At 42.5% G+C, this 16,925-nt stretch overlaps 1 protein-coding gene and 1 non-coding gene across 3 annotated transcripts in view; one reads left to right on the top strand and one right to left on the bottom strand.

The window, feature by feature from the left end:
• The window catches only part of VAT1L (vesicle amine transport 1 like), a 154,682-nt gene that overhangs the window by 17,617 nt on the left and 120,140 nt on the right, over positions 1 to 16,925 (top strand). For both annotated transcript variants that reach the window (XM_007182601.3, XM_057533908.1), the window contains exon 2: positions 12,452 to 12,581. In XM_007182601.3, the coding sequence (XP_007182663.1) occupies positions 12,452 to 12,581 (130 nt within the window). The remainder of the gene's footprint in view (positions 1 to 12,451; positions 12,582 to 16,925) is intronic.
• LOC114238003 (small nucleolar RNA SNORA15) lies at positions 15,802 to 15,952 on the bottom strand. The gene has a single exon (XR_003623447.2). It is a non-coding gene; the product is annotated as a small nucleolar RNA SNORA15 (small nucleolar RNA).

The following is a 16,925-nucleotide window of genomic DNA, read 5'->3' as shown; positions in this document are numbered from 1 at the left end:
TTTTGAGTTGAAAATTTCTCTCCTGTCTCTTCTGCTTACATGTCATTTCAAATTATTTAGTCAATGTGAATGTCAGTTTTCAGTTATTTATTCTTGGTTGAGGATTTGAAGAGTAGTCTACACACTAGCTGACGAAGATCTCAGCAGAAGCAAAACTCTTTGTTCAGAGGTTACTCCCTCTTTTCTATAGTTTTTTGTTATTTTTGCATTCCTTTTTTATTACAGCATAGTTGATGTACAGTACTGTGCAAGTTTCAGGTGTGTAACATAGTCATTCACAAGTTTTTAAAGTTATGCTCCATTTCTAGTTATTGTAAACTATTGGCTATATTCCCTGGGTTGTAGCTTATTTATTTTATACATGGTAGTTTTTACCTCTTAATTCCCCACCCTTTTTTTGCCCCTCCCCCTTGCCTCTCCCCACTGGTAACCACTAGATTGTTCTCGGCATCTGTCATAACACACTCTTTCCAACTCCTGATAGAGCTCAGGTGGCTTCTGTCTCCTAAGGTCCATCCAGGACAATTCTGGCTGTTCCCCAATGAAAGGTGCCATTTGAGATGTGCATGAAAGTTCTCCTTGTTCTGACAAAGAGTGTTTATTCTTCCATAGCAGATTTGTATCAGCCTATTTTCACAGTCTTGAGATCATAAAATAGGTACTTAGAGCCAAAAAGAAAGGAAAAAGAAAAAAAAAGAATTGGGAGCAAGATTTTCTGAGATCAATGCCTATGGTCCTAGATGTTTTCAAGTTATCAGCTGCAGTGAAGAAACAAAAACGAAAACTTCCATTCTGGGAACATAAGGGAATGACTCAAACGTGTACTTCTTTGGCCCGTGTACTTCTTTGGCCCGACTTGGATTGGGAATTCAATGCTTTGATAAACATTGCAGCAGCGAGACAAGAGCAGAATGCGGAAGAGCACAGCTTCCGGGGCTGCTTTTGTTCAGAGCAAAGCCTCACATGAGGAGCCTCTGGGAGAGGCCGCCATGGATGCTGGGTTGTGGATGTTCACCAAGCAGAGGGAATCCCAGACTTCCCACGTGGGATTTGACCATGTTCCCCCTGGTGTCCGGGTCTTCTCCAGCATCCTGTGATTCCCGCCTTCTTGCAGACACCTAGAAAGCCCCAAGCTACGATTTTTCATGGATTTCCCCAAGCAATTTACCAACCTTGCATGTATATTTTTTCATAGTGAAAACTGTCTATTAAACCCTGTAAAAGGCTCTTTTTTTCTTTCCCCCAGCATCATTGAGATACACTTGACACTTAACATGGTGTAAGTTTAAAGTGCACAAGTGTACAACTTTTGTAAATTGCAGAATGATTACCACTGTCCTGTTAGCTGCCTCCTTCCCATCACTTTGCTACCATTTCTTTTTTGTAATGAGAATATTTAAGATCAACTCCTGCATGTGTTTTGATGGTTCATCCACCTTTACCTTTCTCTTTTTTCTTAGTTTGTCTCCTCCTTAACGCTTTGATCTCTACAAATCTTCCCTTTCCCTTTCCTCTCATTCTTTCGGGTCCCAATTTAAAGATCTCATCCTCCTTTCTGCCTTCCCAGCATTGGTTATAAGAACCCCTAGACCTTTCCTCTTCAGGGACCACTGTACAAAGGACACCTCCATAAATACTCACCCTCAGTGACCACTGCTCTGTGCCTGTAGGGGAATAAAACCCAATAAAGGAAGATCACAACACCCCTCTTGTAGTGGATACTGGGGCACACTACCCAGAACCCTCTTTTAGGACTGAGGTGCTCATTCCCCCAGCTACAGGGAGTGATGGCTGCTGAGGGTTCGCAGCTGCGTCCCTCCTGAGGAATTGCCCTCAGCAGAGGGAAGCATCCTTCCCCAAGATCAGATCCCCTCCCTGGGGGCGGCTCTCATCCTATGACCAGTGGATGCAAGGGTAAACAGTTCAGTCACCTTGCCTTGATTCATCATAACTAGAGGGACCATCCTAGCTCCAGAACTTTCCGTGGATAAATTGAGTCCTTTTTACTACTACATCAGTGTTTCAACCTCTCCATCTACTCAATCCAGTTCCCCTCACCCCCATACAGGTGTTCCCTGGAGAACTCCCTATAAACCCTCTGGCATGCAAACCTCAGTCTCAGAGTCTGCTTCCCAGGGGGCGTGACCTATGATGCCTTCTTTGTGTGTTGATGATGATGATGGTGGTGGTGGTGGTGGTGATGGTGGTGATGACGATGATAGCAGCTCACACTTATTGAGCACTTACGGTATGTGAGGCACTCTGCTTTACACGTACCGTCACGTGCTATCCACACCAACCCCCGAAAAGGTGAGGGTATTACTAACTCATTTTTGAGATGAGGAAACTTAGGTTCAGGGAGATGAAGCTACCCACTTGAGGAGGAGCCAGAAAGCAAAAGCTAAGGATTTAAATTTAGCTTTGGTGACTGCAGAGGGTGTCAGCAAAGCTAACAATTCTTTGGGAAAGCCTTTCCGGGGGTCACTGTTTTGACTCCATGTTTACCTTGTCTGTGAGCCCATCTCCTGGTGACCGGGCGAGCTCTCTAGCTACACTTCTGTAAAACCACTCATCATGCCGCATTGTGAGCAGTTTTCATGATTCTGTTTCCCCATGAGAAGTTGAGCCCCCTGTTAACTGTGGATATCCAATACTAAGTGTCTGCTCAGGATATAGTAAGTGCTCAATGTGACAGATGAGTCGAGAAGTCCCCTCTTTGTAACTGGGAAAATTGAGTGATGCTCTCTCAGAAGAAAAGCAAAGGGCAGTAGCCTCTGGAGACATCACTTGCCTCCATCCCTTGGCTTTGTAAACCTTGATGCGCCTCCGTTTTGTTCTCTGTGAAATGTAGGTAATGTCGTGTATCTCTTTGCCTTGTTATGGTTGTTGGAAAAATTAAATATCACACTTATAAAACACTTAACACCATGCCTGATACACAGCATGCACCACATAAATGTTATCTACTACAATGACCCGCCACCAGTAAGTCCTTTTCTCCCCATGCCCCATCACTTGAGGAATTAGAATGGGGATTTCTAGAGATCTACTAGCTTCTTGGGGACCCCCCCAACCATCACAAAGCCCTATATGAGAGCCCATCTCAGAAAGGGTCCATCTCTTCTTGAACAGTCTTCTTTGTGGGAACAGCTGATTTGGGGCTACTGAGAGCAATTTTTCTCAGTGCTGATGGCACGTGAGAATGTGTGCTTGGGTGAAACAGACTCTCAGAGCTGGAGCCAGGATGTACACGTTAAAATATATATATCACCACGATGATCCTGACATGCACCCAGAATGATTATACTTGAAACTTGGTCAGCCTGCACCCAGGTGGTCCGCAATTATTGCCGTTGAGGGAGGGTACTGACTGCCATCGCTCACAAAGAGTGAGGCTCATGATCTTAATACAGTATTTGTTTAACATGAATTCAAAGTATCTTGGAGATGTTTCAGAGAATCATAGAGGTCATGATTTAAAGAAACTTAAAAAATGTCAGCTGGGCTTCCCTGGTGGCGCAGTGGTTGAGAATCTGCCTGCCAATGCAGGGGACACGGGTTCGAGCCCTGGTCTGGGAAGATCCCACATGCCGCGGAGCAACTAGGCCCGTGAGCCACAACTACTGAGCCTGCGCGTCTGGAGCTTGTGCTCCGCAACAAGAGAGGCCGTGACAGTGAGAGGCCTGCGCACCGCGATGAAGAGTGGCCCCCGCTTGCCGCAACTAGAGAAAGCCCTTGCACAGAAAGAAGACCCAACACAGCCATAAATAAATAAATAAATAAATAAATAATTTAAAAAAAAAAAAATGTCAGCTGGTCCTATGTCTTGAATTCCCTCCATGACATCTTTTGTGATCTTCACAGACACCCTTAGTAACCTGGAACGTGACAGCCTATCCAACATTTTTTTTTAAATGATTAACTTTAATAAACAAAATTACTCTGTCAAAATCTTCTAAAAGTTTCTGAATGCTTACTCTCAATTTCTGTACACATCTTCTCCCGACCGACAGCGACTAGTTCAAAGACCGGCATCCGTGCATGGACCACGTTTTGCTTAGCTTTCATGTAGTGGAGACTGGAGCAGTGATGATGTAGAAGAGATGGGAGAATTGCTGGAGTGGTGTTTGGAGTAGCGAGAAGAGATGAGATGAGGTGCGCAGTGGAGGGACTGACTTTGCTATCCAATATTTTAATCAGCAATTTAGACATAAAAATCAATGGCATGATAACTGCATTTTCAGAGGACACAAATCCAGGAGGAAAAGCCAATTTTTTTGGATGAAAGAATTAGGATCCAAGAAAGAGCCAGACAAATCAGAATGATGAATCTAATCTAATAAGACCACATTCAACAAGAGTAAATATAATTCTTTGGACTGGGATCAAAAAACTCAATGGCCCTAGAGAACGAGAGAGCTTTTCATTTTCTTATCTATTTAATCATCATCTATTAATTTTTACCTTGCCTCATTCCAAAGACAGCCTGAACTAGCTTAAAAAGAAATAGATACACAGCAGCGATTCTCTATGTGTGCTTCCCAGACCAGGGGCAGCAGCATCACCCGGAAATCTGTTAGAAATGCAAATTCCGGGGCTTCCCTGGTGGCACAGTGGTTAAGAATCCACCTGCCAATGCAGGGGACACGGGTTCGAGCCCTGGTCCGGGAAGATCCCACATGCCGCGGAGCAGCTAGGCCCGTGAGCCACAACTACTGAGCCTGTGCTCTAGAGCCCGTGACCCACAGCTACTGAGCCCGCATGCCACAACTACAGAAGTCCGCGCACCTAGAGCCCATGCTCCGCAACAAGAGAAGACGCTGCAATGAGAAGCCCGTGCACCGCAACGAAGAGCAGCCCCTGCTTGCTGCAACTAGAGAAAGCCCACGTGCAGCAATGAAGACCCAACACAGCCAAATAAATAAATTAATTAATTTTAAAAAAAAGAAAGAAAGAAATGCAAATTCTTGGACCTCCCCCATAGACCTACTTAGTTAGGAACGCAGGGATGGGGCCCAGCAATCTGTGTGTTTACAAGTACTCCTGTGAATTCTGATGCACAATCAAGTTTGAGATCGAATCTAATAGAGTTTAAGATTTTTTTTAATGGAAACTCCAAAGCATTCAGAAAGTTAAGATGAAGTTGAGTGTTAGGATAACATAGAGAATGAATGCCAGAAAGCTCTGCAGTGTGCAGGGAGGGGTGCTACAAATTTGGTTCAGAGCTTCCTAGTAGCCAATGCAAAGAAAGAAATATAATCAGTTTCTACACTGCACTGGGCCTGTATGAGCCACACAAACAACCTTTGTACTGAAATTTGAGGAAAAATTCCCTGTCTTCATAAAGAAGAGAATGTATATTTTAACAAATATTATGTTCAACAATATCCCTTCAGTAAGTAAAACAGTGGGTTTCTGAAGGTTGTTTCTTTGGCCATGTATCTCCCAACTGAACCAATGATGGGGCAAGATTAGGGATTTCTATTGAGTGTGAAATCGAAATATATGATTGGGCTCTATTGAGCTGCATCAGTAAAGAAGTAGTCTTCCGGAAGAGGAAGATTTTCATCATACAATTCTTTGTGTAATGGTCTGAGTGTTTGGATTCCTGTGGTCAATGCTGAGGATACTGATGATCTGAGGGAGGGACAAGATGGCAAGAGATCTAAAATCTTTTCCCATGAGCCATCCCTGCCTTCCTTTCACCTGGAAAATAAAAGGGGACCCTCTCCATACCTACTTGCCTCTTCTTTGCTAAATCCTTCACTGGGCCAATTTTATCTCAAATTGGAAAATTAATAAACTATAGCTGGGCTGATTCTTCTGTCATCCACTTAGTGGTGTCCTTTAAGAAATAATTTATAAGCTTTTGCACAGCAAAGGAAACCATGAACAAAACGAAAAGACAATCTACAGACTGGGAGAAAATATTTGCAAATGATGCAACCGACAAGGGATTGATTTCCAAAATATACCAACAGCTCATGCAGCCCAATATCAAAAAAACAAACAACCCAATCAAAACATGGGCAGAAGACTTAAATAGACATTTCTCCAAAGAAGACATACAGGTGACCAACAGGCACATGAAAAGATGCTTAACATTGCTTATTAGCAACGAAATGCAAATCAAACCCACAATGAAGTATCACCTCACACTGGTCAGAATGGCACCGTTAAAAAGTTTACAAACAATAAATGCTGGTATAGAGAAAAGGGAACCCTCCTACACTGTTGGTGAGAATGTAAATTGGGGCAGCCACTATGGAGAACAGTATGGAAGTTCCTCAAAAAACTAAAAACAGAGTTGCCATATGATCCGGCAACCCCGCTCTTGGGCCTATATCCAGACAAAGCTATAATTCGAGAAGATACATGAACCCCTATGTTCATAGCAGCACTGTTTACAATAGCCAAGACATGGAAGCTACTTAAATGTCCATCAACAGATGAATGGATAAAGAAGATACATATATATGTATACACATATACATACATACAATGGAATACTACTCAGCCATAAAAAAGAATGAAATCATGCCATTTGCAGCAACATGGATGGACCTAGAGATTATCATACTAAGTGAAGTAAGTCAGTAAGAGAAAGACAAATACCATATGATATCACTTATATGTGGAATCTAAAAAAAATGATACAACTGAACTTATTTATAAAACAGAAATAGACTCACTAACACAGAAAACAAACTTATGGTTACCAAAGGGGAAAGGGTGATGGAGGGATAAATTTAGGGATTTAGGATTAACAAAGACACACTACTGTATATAAAATAAACAACAAGGACCTACCTATAATGGAAACGAATCTGAAAAAGAATACATATATGTATATGTATAACTGAATCACTTTACTGCCTACCTGAAACACTGTAAATCAACTATCCTTCAATAAAAAAAGAAATAACTTTTGTCTTCTTTGATATTATTAGCATATCCAACGGAAATGAACAGAGCCCAAGCCAGAGCTTTGGGGACAAGAATACACAGCAGCCTGCCATGGTTTGTAGGTAACAGAATGACAGCCTAGTGGTCAGAAACTCAAACTGTGAAGCCATATAAAAAGGGCTTGTACCCCAGTTCTGGTACCTACAATAGGGCCTTGGACAAGGTACTACATCTTCTTTAGGCTTAACCATCCTCCTGAACAAAATGGAGATGAAAATGGTCCATACCTTAATACCTAACCTGTAGCATCATCATCAAGTGAGCAACATTTGTTGAGTCTAGTAGAACATAAAATGAAAATAGCTAGACATCTCTCATGAGACTTTACAGTGTTGACATCCATCACTTCATAGATAATAGAAAACAAAGTACAGACGCCAAGGCTAGCCTGCCTTCCTTCAGCTTCTAGATAGAATCTGAGCATTGCAAGTCAGTGTCTTTTACCAAGACCACCAAGTATCTCTTCCTCTCTACCTCAGCTTTGATTTTGATAATATTTTAAGCAGAGCCCACAGGATAAAGAACCATCAAGCAAACAGAGTATGAGAGCTGGGGTGGGGCCGGGGGGGAAGTGGGCTTCAAAGACCGAGTCAAGGTCCCGCAGCTCACTGATGGCAGTGCAGGAAGTGGAACCCATGCACCCTACGTCTGTTTCCTTCCACCATTTTTCTCTTAGTCTTCTTGCCCCTGAATCTTGAAATTATTGATTTTAGTAACACTGAATTTACTTGCGTTGCAGATTTCATGGTGTCATGGGATATACGATAAGCAAGGAGCTTGAAGATCTTGATTCAAGTCTCAGCTCTGCCATGGACTAACTGTGTTGTCTTTGACAAGTCAGCTTTCTTATTTGAAGCTCAACATTCACATCTATCTAATGGGAATAATAATATCTGCACTTCTTGCCTTTCTAGGATTGTTACAAGGTTTAATGAGATGTGTATAAAAGCACATTATAAACTGCACTATGCTATGCAAATGAAAGTTATTTTTTAAAGAGACTGCCTCCAAATTTCCCTGTACCTCCTCATTCTGTGTTTTGAGTTTTTCAGGGTCCCTTTCTCATACCTCAGCCTTCATTCCTTCAGGGTGCTAAGTCTCAGTAATAACACTTTAAGCCTATTATTTGACTAATAATTTAGTGTGGGAGGGAAACAAAACAGCCTTATTTTTATAATTATACCAATATTTGAGAAACATAGGATTACTTAGAAGACCATTACATCAAGCACTTTGCAGCACTGTTTCTTTTTGCAATGCTCTCAAATGTTTAAGAGCCATGGAAAAATTAGGTAGGAGAGACATTTGACAATTACCCCTGATGTGGGCCTGAGTCATCAGGCCTAGTCATTGCTACCCCCTCAAAATTTCCAGGTGAAAATCAAATTATCTTAGCGAATACTGGACACTATAATTATGATGATGTATGGCTTGATGTGCCCCTGTGTTTTCTTGTTGTGTTGGGGAAAAAAAGTGTTTGACAGATCCAAGTTTAAGTTCATGGGTTCACCATTCACTGTCTGTGTGGCCTTGGGCAAAGAACTTATTATCTCAAAACAATGTTACTGGTTTTGTTTGAAAAAAGAAAAAAAATGAGGTCAGTAATGGCTGTCCAGTGGGTGATTTAGGGTTATTGATTACGGTATTTGTTTTAATTTGTATTTTGGTTTCATGAGATAGAGACCACACACATAACCCAACCAAGAGCTCTATTATAAAGACATGCGTGAAGTATCAAAGGAACTCTTGGATATTTGAGGGCAGGAGGCATGTGGGGCTGGGTTTCACCACATGTAGAGACTGAACCCTTGCATCCTTGATAACTCAGCAGTGAGGTTTGTATAACTCACCCTGGTATAGCCTGTTAGGTTGGCTCTGTGACCCAGCTCAGTTCTATTTTTTTGACATCCTTTCTGGTACTAAGTTTTTCTCTTGATGCATGTTTCCCAACTCATAGTTTTTGAGAGAGCATCCAGTTCTTGGGCCAGCTCATTTATTTTATACTGAATGGGCTCCTGCTTAGATTATGAATGGCCACTCCTCCAACACTGGGTCCACCACTGGGGCAATCAGCGGGCAAAGAGATAAGAAGTCATAAACATGGCCCCTTGGATGTACCCCTTCGTCAAGGGCAGTGGGTGACGCTCCCTTAAAGACGGAGTAGGGCGTCATCTGTGAGGGCTCAGCTTCTAGACTTGGCTTGGATTCGGATCCTGACTTTGACAGTTTCTAAAGATGAGACCTTACATAAGTAACTTAATCCTGTTGAGTCTAAGTTTCCTCATCTAAAAAATGGGTATGATAGTTCACACCTCGTAGGAGTGTCATTGAGTCTTAAATAACAAAAGGGAAGTGTTTAGCACAGTTTCTGCCACGAATTGAACCCTCAGTAAATGCTGGATAGGTCCATACCAGGAGGAGGCGTGTGGGCGGGCACCATGAGACAGGTCTGATGCGTCACATAAGGGTACTTCATTAACAACTGGTCACCTCCTCTGTGTGTTGAGATGACCAACACTGACCCATCCCCTGTCCCCTGGGATACACCTCCTTCATGTTTCTGTCCTCAAGTTGGTTGGCATTCTCCATGATCCTGACAGAATCACTGCACGCCTCACTGACAAAATGGGATGCTACAGGATTTTATAAGGTCTGTCTTAGCCCTTCTCGCTGGAATCAAGTAGTTGGCTCCCCGTTTACAATCACTGGGCCCACTTCACGCTGGATGGAGATTGAAGGCCGCCTTATTGAGCAGCGTTAACAGGCATCTAGGACGAAGCCTTCTCCAGGGGGCTGGAACGTTTACAGCACTGTCAAGTCATTTCTTCTGGCATTTTTCCATCAGGGGCTTGGGAAATCCTAAGTTTTCACACAGAGGATATAACACAGTGCGCTGAAATATGCGTGAAATGAGATGGAGTGTTTGACTTGCGACGTAGAAATTCCTTTTATTGTTATACAGCGATGCTTCATTTATTTGATTGTGTCGGAAAACGGGCTATTTCACAGAAGTGAAGCTTACAGATACCTGAAGTTTTCCCACTTCAGCTCTGAAACTATTTTTAACTCTTGTTTAATGGGAATCTTCCTAAAATGTATCTCACACGTCAGCCTTCGTCTTAACAGAAGATGCAAATATTATTATTGAATACTTACTATGTACTTGGCACCATTCTTAATGCTTAACTCTTATTAACAACCCTGTGGCATGGGTGCTACCATAGCCCCCATTTCACAGATAAGGAAATTGAGGCTTAGAGAGGTTGAGTAACCGACCCAAGGTTACACAGGGAGAAGTCATGGAATTGAGATTTGTGCCCAGATCTCCCCGAGCTCTTAAAAAACTCGCCACATTATTGGAGAACGTTTTGGTTAATAAATGACCCTAAGAACTGTTAACCATCAAAGCAGGACCTCTGGAAGTCTACACATACATTTCAGGAATGTGTTCATGACTCTGAGCATCCCTTGGCTGCTTTTTAAAAGGAGTTAAGGGACTTCCCTGGTGGCGCAGTGGTTAGGAATCCGCCTGCCAATGCGGGGGAAACAGGTTCGAGCCCTGGTCCGGGAAGATCCCACATGCCGCGGAGCAACTAAGCCCACAAGCCACAACTACTGAAGCCTGCACGCCTAGAGACTGTGCTCCGCAACAAGAGAAGCCACCGCAATGAGAAGCCCGTGTAAGACAATGAAGAACGGCCCTTGCTCCCCGCAACTAGATAAAGCCTGCACACAGCAAGGAAGACCCAACGCAGCCAAAAATAAATAAATTAATTAAAAAAAAAAAAGGAGTTAGTACTCAAACTGGCAGCACATGTTTTTGGATATTCATGAATATTCCGTCATTCAGTGGATGTTGCTTGAGTCCCTACTGTGTTGCTGTGGGCATAATGTATGCCAGGTATTCTGGAAGCAAAGAAATATGAGGCATGCAGCTGCCTTCAGAAGAGGCACATGTTAGAGATACTTCAATGGGGCAATATGTGAATCTTGCCTCATTTGTGTCCAGAAAAACCTAGAGAAAGGGATGACTCTTGAGCCCATCTTTCAAGGAAGTCACCCTCCTTGCCCTCATCCATTCCTTATGGGTGAGACTGATGAGGAGAGACCAGGGGATGTAGGTAGAGTTAGATGCTTCCTTGGCTCCAAAGAGGCCAAGGAAGAAATGGGCTATCTGTGTTTAAGAAAGAGTTCATCTCTTACTTGAAAAAGCTAATGGGCCTTGGGCCAGACCGAGGAGTTTGGTTTCTATAACCCGTGTCTTTCTTAGATGGCAGCTTATGAAAACAGGCAGTACGTTAGAACCACAGCTGGTGGGAAAAAATACATGTTGAGTGAGATATGTGTTCCCGCTTGATTAGTTCATGGGTGTTAAATGCAATTCCCAATCGTAGCTCTTTAAAAAATCCAACAGTTCGGAGCATTGGTAGCATCATTAGAATCAAGTATGTGGTTTTCCAAGGCAATGACTTTGATATATTTTAATGATAACTTTATTTAAAAAGTAATATGTTTTATATACACTACCAAATGTAAAATAGATAGCTAGTGGGAAGCAGCCACATAGCACAGGGAGATCAGCTCGGTGCTTTGTGACCACCTGGAGGGGTGGGATGGGGAGGGTGGGAGGGAGGGAGATGCAAGAGGGAAGAGATATGGGAACATATGTATATGTATAACTGATTCACTTTGTTATAAAGCAGAAACTAACACACCATTGTAAAGCAACTATACTTCAATAAAGGTGTTTAAAAAAAAAAAAAGTAATATGTTTGTAGAAAATACCTAATGACTTCTCTCAGGCAGAGATAACTAAAGTTTTTGAAATGAACCCTCCAGTCTTCCCATACCCATTGGTCCATCACGTTGACCTATCTTCTTCGAGTCACCCTCCTGCAGCTGGACCCAATGTGGTCTCTTAATGGCTCATAGTCACCATTATGGGTACCGTTTATGGCTCGGCGCTCATGTAAGTCGATGGAATGGCTGAGGTGTGATGGTTGTTTTGAGACCTTTTAGGTTAGGTCTTTTTCTCTTTGTTTTTCATAGAATGGCGGATGGCCATTGTGTCTGGCTGCTTTCCATGTGTCTTCTTATAACCTCTTCCTAGTAATTTTTTTACCCTTGATTAACTGCTAGAACAGCTAATGACCAGGCTGGTTAATACATACTTTTAAAATAAGAGTAAGGAGGCTCTGAGTGGGAGCAAAGGGACTCTCTTTTGAATTAGAGCATGAACTCTGCAATTGCCATTTGAAGGGCCGGGAAAGCATTAGTTGTCTAGAAAGATCATTGCTTTACTTTATTGGTGACATCTAGCTAAGTAACATTACTATTAGGCATGTTTCGTCAGAAAATTTAAGAAGAAAGGAGAGAGGTATTGGGGAGCAGGGGGAGGGAGGGAATGGGAAGGAAAGAAAAGTCAGGCCAGTGCTTTCCTTCGGATCTCATTGTGAATTTCTTTTTTCATGTTTGCTGTTCACAGTGGTTTAAACTTCATTGACTTGATGGTGCGACAAGGGAATATCGACAACCCTCCCAAGACGCCCCTGGTGCCAGGATTTGAATGTTCTGGGATTGTTGAAGCTCTGGGGGACAGCGTTAAAGGATTCGAGGTAATGTCTTGACTTCTGACTGAAAGGATGATATCTATCTGGAATCCATTAAGATAATAAAAGAGTATGCAAAATATGTTTGAAATAATCTATAACGTGTCTTATTGTTATTGTCTCATTATTTGGGTTTATTAACAGTGGTTATAAATGATAGGACTTTCCAAATGTCTCATGCGTTTCTCATGTACCGTCTTGTTGCTCCTGGCAACAGTCTGGTGAAGGGGCCAGGGGAAACCTTAGCATCCCCTTTATTCATTTTATTTTTTACTGTTATTAATAAGATTAAAATTAATACAGCTATGAATTTGGCCTTGGATTAACTAAGTGTACATCCCTCCTCTCTCTATCCGTGGCTCTCATTTCCCCATCACTTCAGGCTCAAAAGTCAATTACAAAACGCAGAAGTTGGGGAGAAGTAGCCTCTGTATTTTATAATTGGGTTCCTTTAAATATCTACTTAGCTGATGCATCTAAGTGATCATTTATAAATCGTTATTTCAGACACTGGGAAAGTGGCATTTTTGGATGAAGATTTTAAAGCCGAAGGGGAGGGGTCACTGACAATGAGACAGAATTGGCTATGGGTTGGCGGCTTGGGGAGTAGGGCAAGGGATAAAAAGGGTTATTATATTATTCTGACTACTTTTGTACATGTTCAAAATTCCCCATAATAAAAATTTTTTAATCGCTGAAAAGATGTATGACCCTTCCTACCATTATCAGGCAAATCAAGTAGGATCTTGTCTATAAAAACTGAAAAACTATGGGCAAATCAATTGCACAAAATTGCGGTAGTTTGGAGCAAGAAAAAACAGTGGAAATCAGCCATAAGAGGTCGCGCTCGACTTTAAATGCTTCCCATGGAGAGATGAAGGGACCTCACATTTGAGAATCTACCATAACTAGAAACATGGGGAAGTTACTGCTTTTCAGCCTGCAAGGTAAATACTGTTGTTACCCCCTTAGAGATGACGTTCAGAAGGGTTCAGTAATTTCCATGAGGTCAGAAAGATAATAAGTAGCAGCTGAAGCTGGATGCAAATCACCAGAGCCTTTTTACTCTTCCTACAATCCCACGCTCTTCACCCCTGCTCCCCGCCTGCAACTGTTGCGATAGTTAAGACAGGAAGAAAATCCTATAGAAGGTGAGCCAGGACGCCCCTGGAATTGATTTTGAGCCTGTTGCTCAGCTCTCAGTGCCTCGGAGCCTCAAGATACTTTGAAAAGATCAATACGCTCCCGATTCATTACGATGAACGTCTGGAAATCTCATCCCGCTCATCCGCCTTTTCGTCGGTGGTTTCCAGATAACATGGCAGAAAAACGCTGAGAGAGAAGTAAATGCGCTTTTTCTTTTCTTTCCTATGACTTTACATTTTCTGTCCCCAGGTGAGCAATCTAACCTCACCCGGCAGCACCGTCTCTCCCTGAAAGTGCTGCACGTAAGCACTATGGTCTGCTCTTCGCTCCTCCACGTGGTCCCAAAGGAAAAGATCCTACCGTTCACGCTATTCATCTTGAGCGCTGGATAAATAACCCATCATTTTAGACTGTAACAGCAGATAAGGATGTTGTTGGCCTTAGTTTAGAGGGAGGAATCACTGTGCTTGATTGTACGTATTGTTTCCCTTATATGTGATCTTTCTTCTGCTAGTTAGCCCTGACTTGCTGTCGTCAAACCGATCCATCACCCCCTCCACCCTCCTCCAGCACTTTCAGCTGCGCAAACAAATAAAAGTAGCCACCTACAGCTTTCCAGTCAGGGTGTGATTTGGGAGAAAACCAATACTAATAGGTCCTCTATAATTTTGACTTAAAATTTTCAATCATGTTGGAGGTGGAATTCCACACGGCAACACGCTGAATAGCTCTCTTGGTTTGATGGATTGCAAGGGAGCCTTGAAAAGTTGTTGCCACAGGCTCAGCAGTAAAGGAATAATTTGGGCTCAGTCGCCCAGGACTAATATCGTTTTTTTCAAACAGAATCAAGTAATGAAGTGAATCGGATGTTTAAAAAAAAAAAAAAAAGGTTCCCCACCGCTGGACTCTGAGACTGGGGCTGCTGATCTGATGGTTGATCCTCTTTTTGCCATTTTGATAGTGAAACAAGAAGTCTGGAGCAGTCAACCCTGCTGGGCTGGCTATGACCATCACTGTCAAGGTGGTCTGTGACGGCACGACCATCACTGTCAAGGTGGCTGAAATACTCTTGTCATACACTCTGTTGACACTGGAGGCCATCAGCTGCTCTGTGGTGTTATGGATCTTTGGGTTTGCATGATTCTGTGCAGAACAGGATGCCAGTGTTAGACCCTAGAGACCCTCTGGTCCAAGCCAGGGCATCTGAGATGATATTCCTGACATCATCATTTGGTTTTTAACGCTTCCAGAGACTGGGACACTCACTGCCAATGAGACAGCCTCTCCTATCCATCAGTTTCTTCATTAGACAGCTGTTCCTCTGCTTCATGAAACTCAGTGGGTCGATATTTAGCTTTTGATCATTCAACTGTGAATTCCATGAGATGAGGAACCAATCTGTTCTTTTTAAGAGTTAGCATTAATTGTTCTTTCCTCATTTTACATGCACCATGCTAAGTGGATTGCATGCATATTATATCATTTAATCTTCATAAGGACCTGTTCCTAATATTATACCCATTTAAAAGCTGAAAAAACTGAGATTTAAAGAGTTAGACTAATATTCCCAGACTTGGTAGGTTCCCCTGTTGTACACCCTTATATAACTTTATGTCTCCTTTGTAGCACTTAGTTGTAATGAATTAACTATTTGTACCTGGAGTCAGCCTACCTAGATTCACATCCCAGTACAGCTACTCTTTGGCTACATGACTTTGGGCATGTGCTTTAATCTCTCTTTGCCTCAGTTTAAATGTCTGTAAAACCTATGATCATTCATCTGTAATATGGGGCTGTAACAAAACCCATCTCATAGGAGGCTTTTGTTGTTGTTTTTGAGCAGGGGTGAAAGAGAAATCCTAAACTAGAAAGAAAATAAAACAGTGGAGTCCATCATAAAAATATATATACACTAAAACACACATATATGAAAGCCGTTAATTTACTGAGAAATCACTACGACCACAGCAATTTGAATATTGCATTTAAAAGTTATAGTATAAGCAACTAACATCAAATAGCAGAATGGTTCAATTGAACTAGCACTTGGCAGCTCATGTAAGCTATCAGTGATAGTTTACTTTGTATTTACCTTTAATAATGATATGCTGTGAAAAAAACTTAGCATATGATTATAACCACTTTAAAGGGAAGACTGCTTTTTTTCTTTTTTTTGAATGGTGTCTGGCTATGTAAACCACTGATTAAAAAAACACAGTATTCAGCCCTGCCTCATCTAATCATGAGGTAAAGCATGTGACAGCCTTAGGACAATGTCTGCCATACAATACGTGTGCAATAAACGTTAGTTGTTATTCCTCACACCCGATGGCATTCTCCTATTTCACTCGAAGCCTGGTTGCTCTTGTTCAGTCTTCTGCACTTAGATTTACGTGGCTCCTCTGATGGACCACGTTTCACATCTGATGTTATCGGTAATCCACTGATGCAAATACCACAGTGAACTAACCTGGCAGGGAATCTATATGGGGTGGGAGAGAATAGCCGAGAGTAGATTTGACTCCTAGCCCCTTTGACCTTCCCAGTTCCCAAACAGGGAGATCAGATGAGAGGCTGAATCAGTAATATGACCTTCCCACACTAACATTCCACGGCACGTGACGTGATGCACGTTGTATCGATATATTTATGCTCCAGAAGACGGGTAGAGTCCCTGGCTTCCATGGCCCCTGGGAAGCTTGCACAGATGGACTTCAAGAGCATCCACAGGGACTTCCCTGGCGGTCCAGTGGTTAAGAATCCACCTTCCAGGGCAGGGGACACCGGTTCGATCCCTGGTCGAGGAACTAAGATCCCACATGCCACGGGGCAACTAAGCCCACGTGCGGCAACTACTGAGCCTGTGCACTCTGGAGCCCACTCGCCACAACTGGAAGAGAGAAGGCTGCGTGCCACAACTAGAGAGAAGCCCACACGCCACAGTGACGAGCTCGCGTGCTGCAATGAAAGATCCTGCCTGCCGCAACTAAGACTCGACACAGCCAATAAATAAATAAATAAATGGAAAAAATGGTTTCTCGTTTAAAAAAAAAAAAAGCGTCCACAAATGCCTTGAAAGGCAGGTGAGGTGAGGGTGTGCATATTTGAGGGTTTTGGGTTTCTTTTTTTTCTGGGAAGGACTCTATAGTTTTCATCAGGTTCTTAAGAATATTTGAGAAATCTCTCAGAAAAGATTAAGAAACC

This window comes from Balaenoptera acutorostrata, chromosome 19 (assembly GCF_949987535.1).
Source record: "Balaenoptera acutorostrata chromosome 19, mBalAcu1.1, whole genome shotgun sequence".
NCBI classification, from domain to species: domain Eukaryota; kingdom Metazoa; phylum Chordata; class Mammalia; order Artiodactyla; family Balaenopteridae; genus Balaenoptera; species Balaenoptera acutorostrata.
This window is presented reverse-complemented; position numbering and strand designations above follow the sequence as displayed.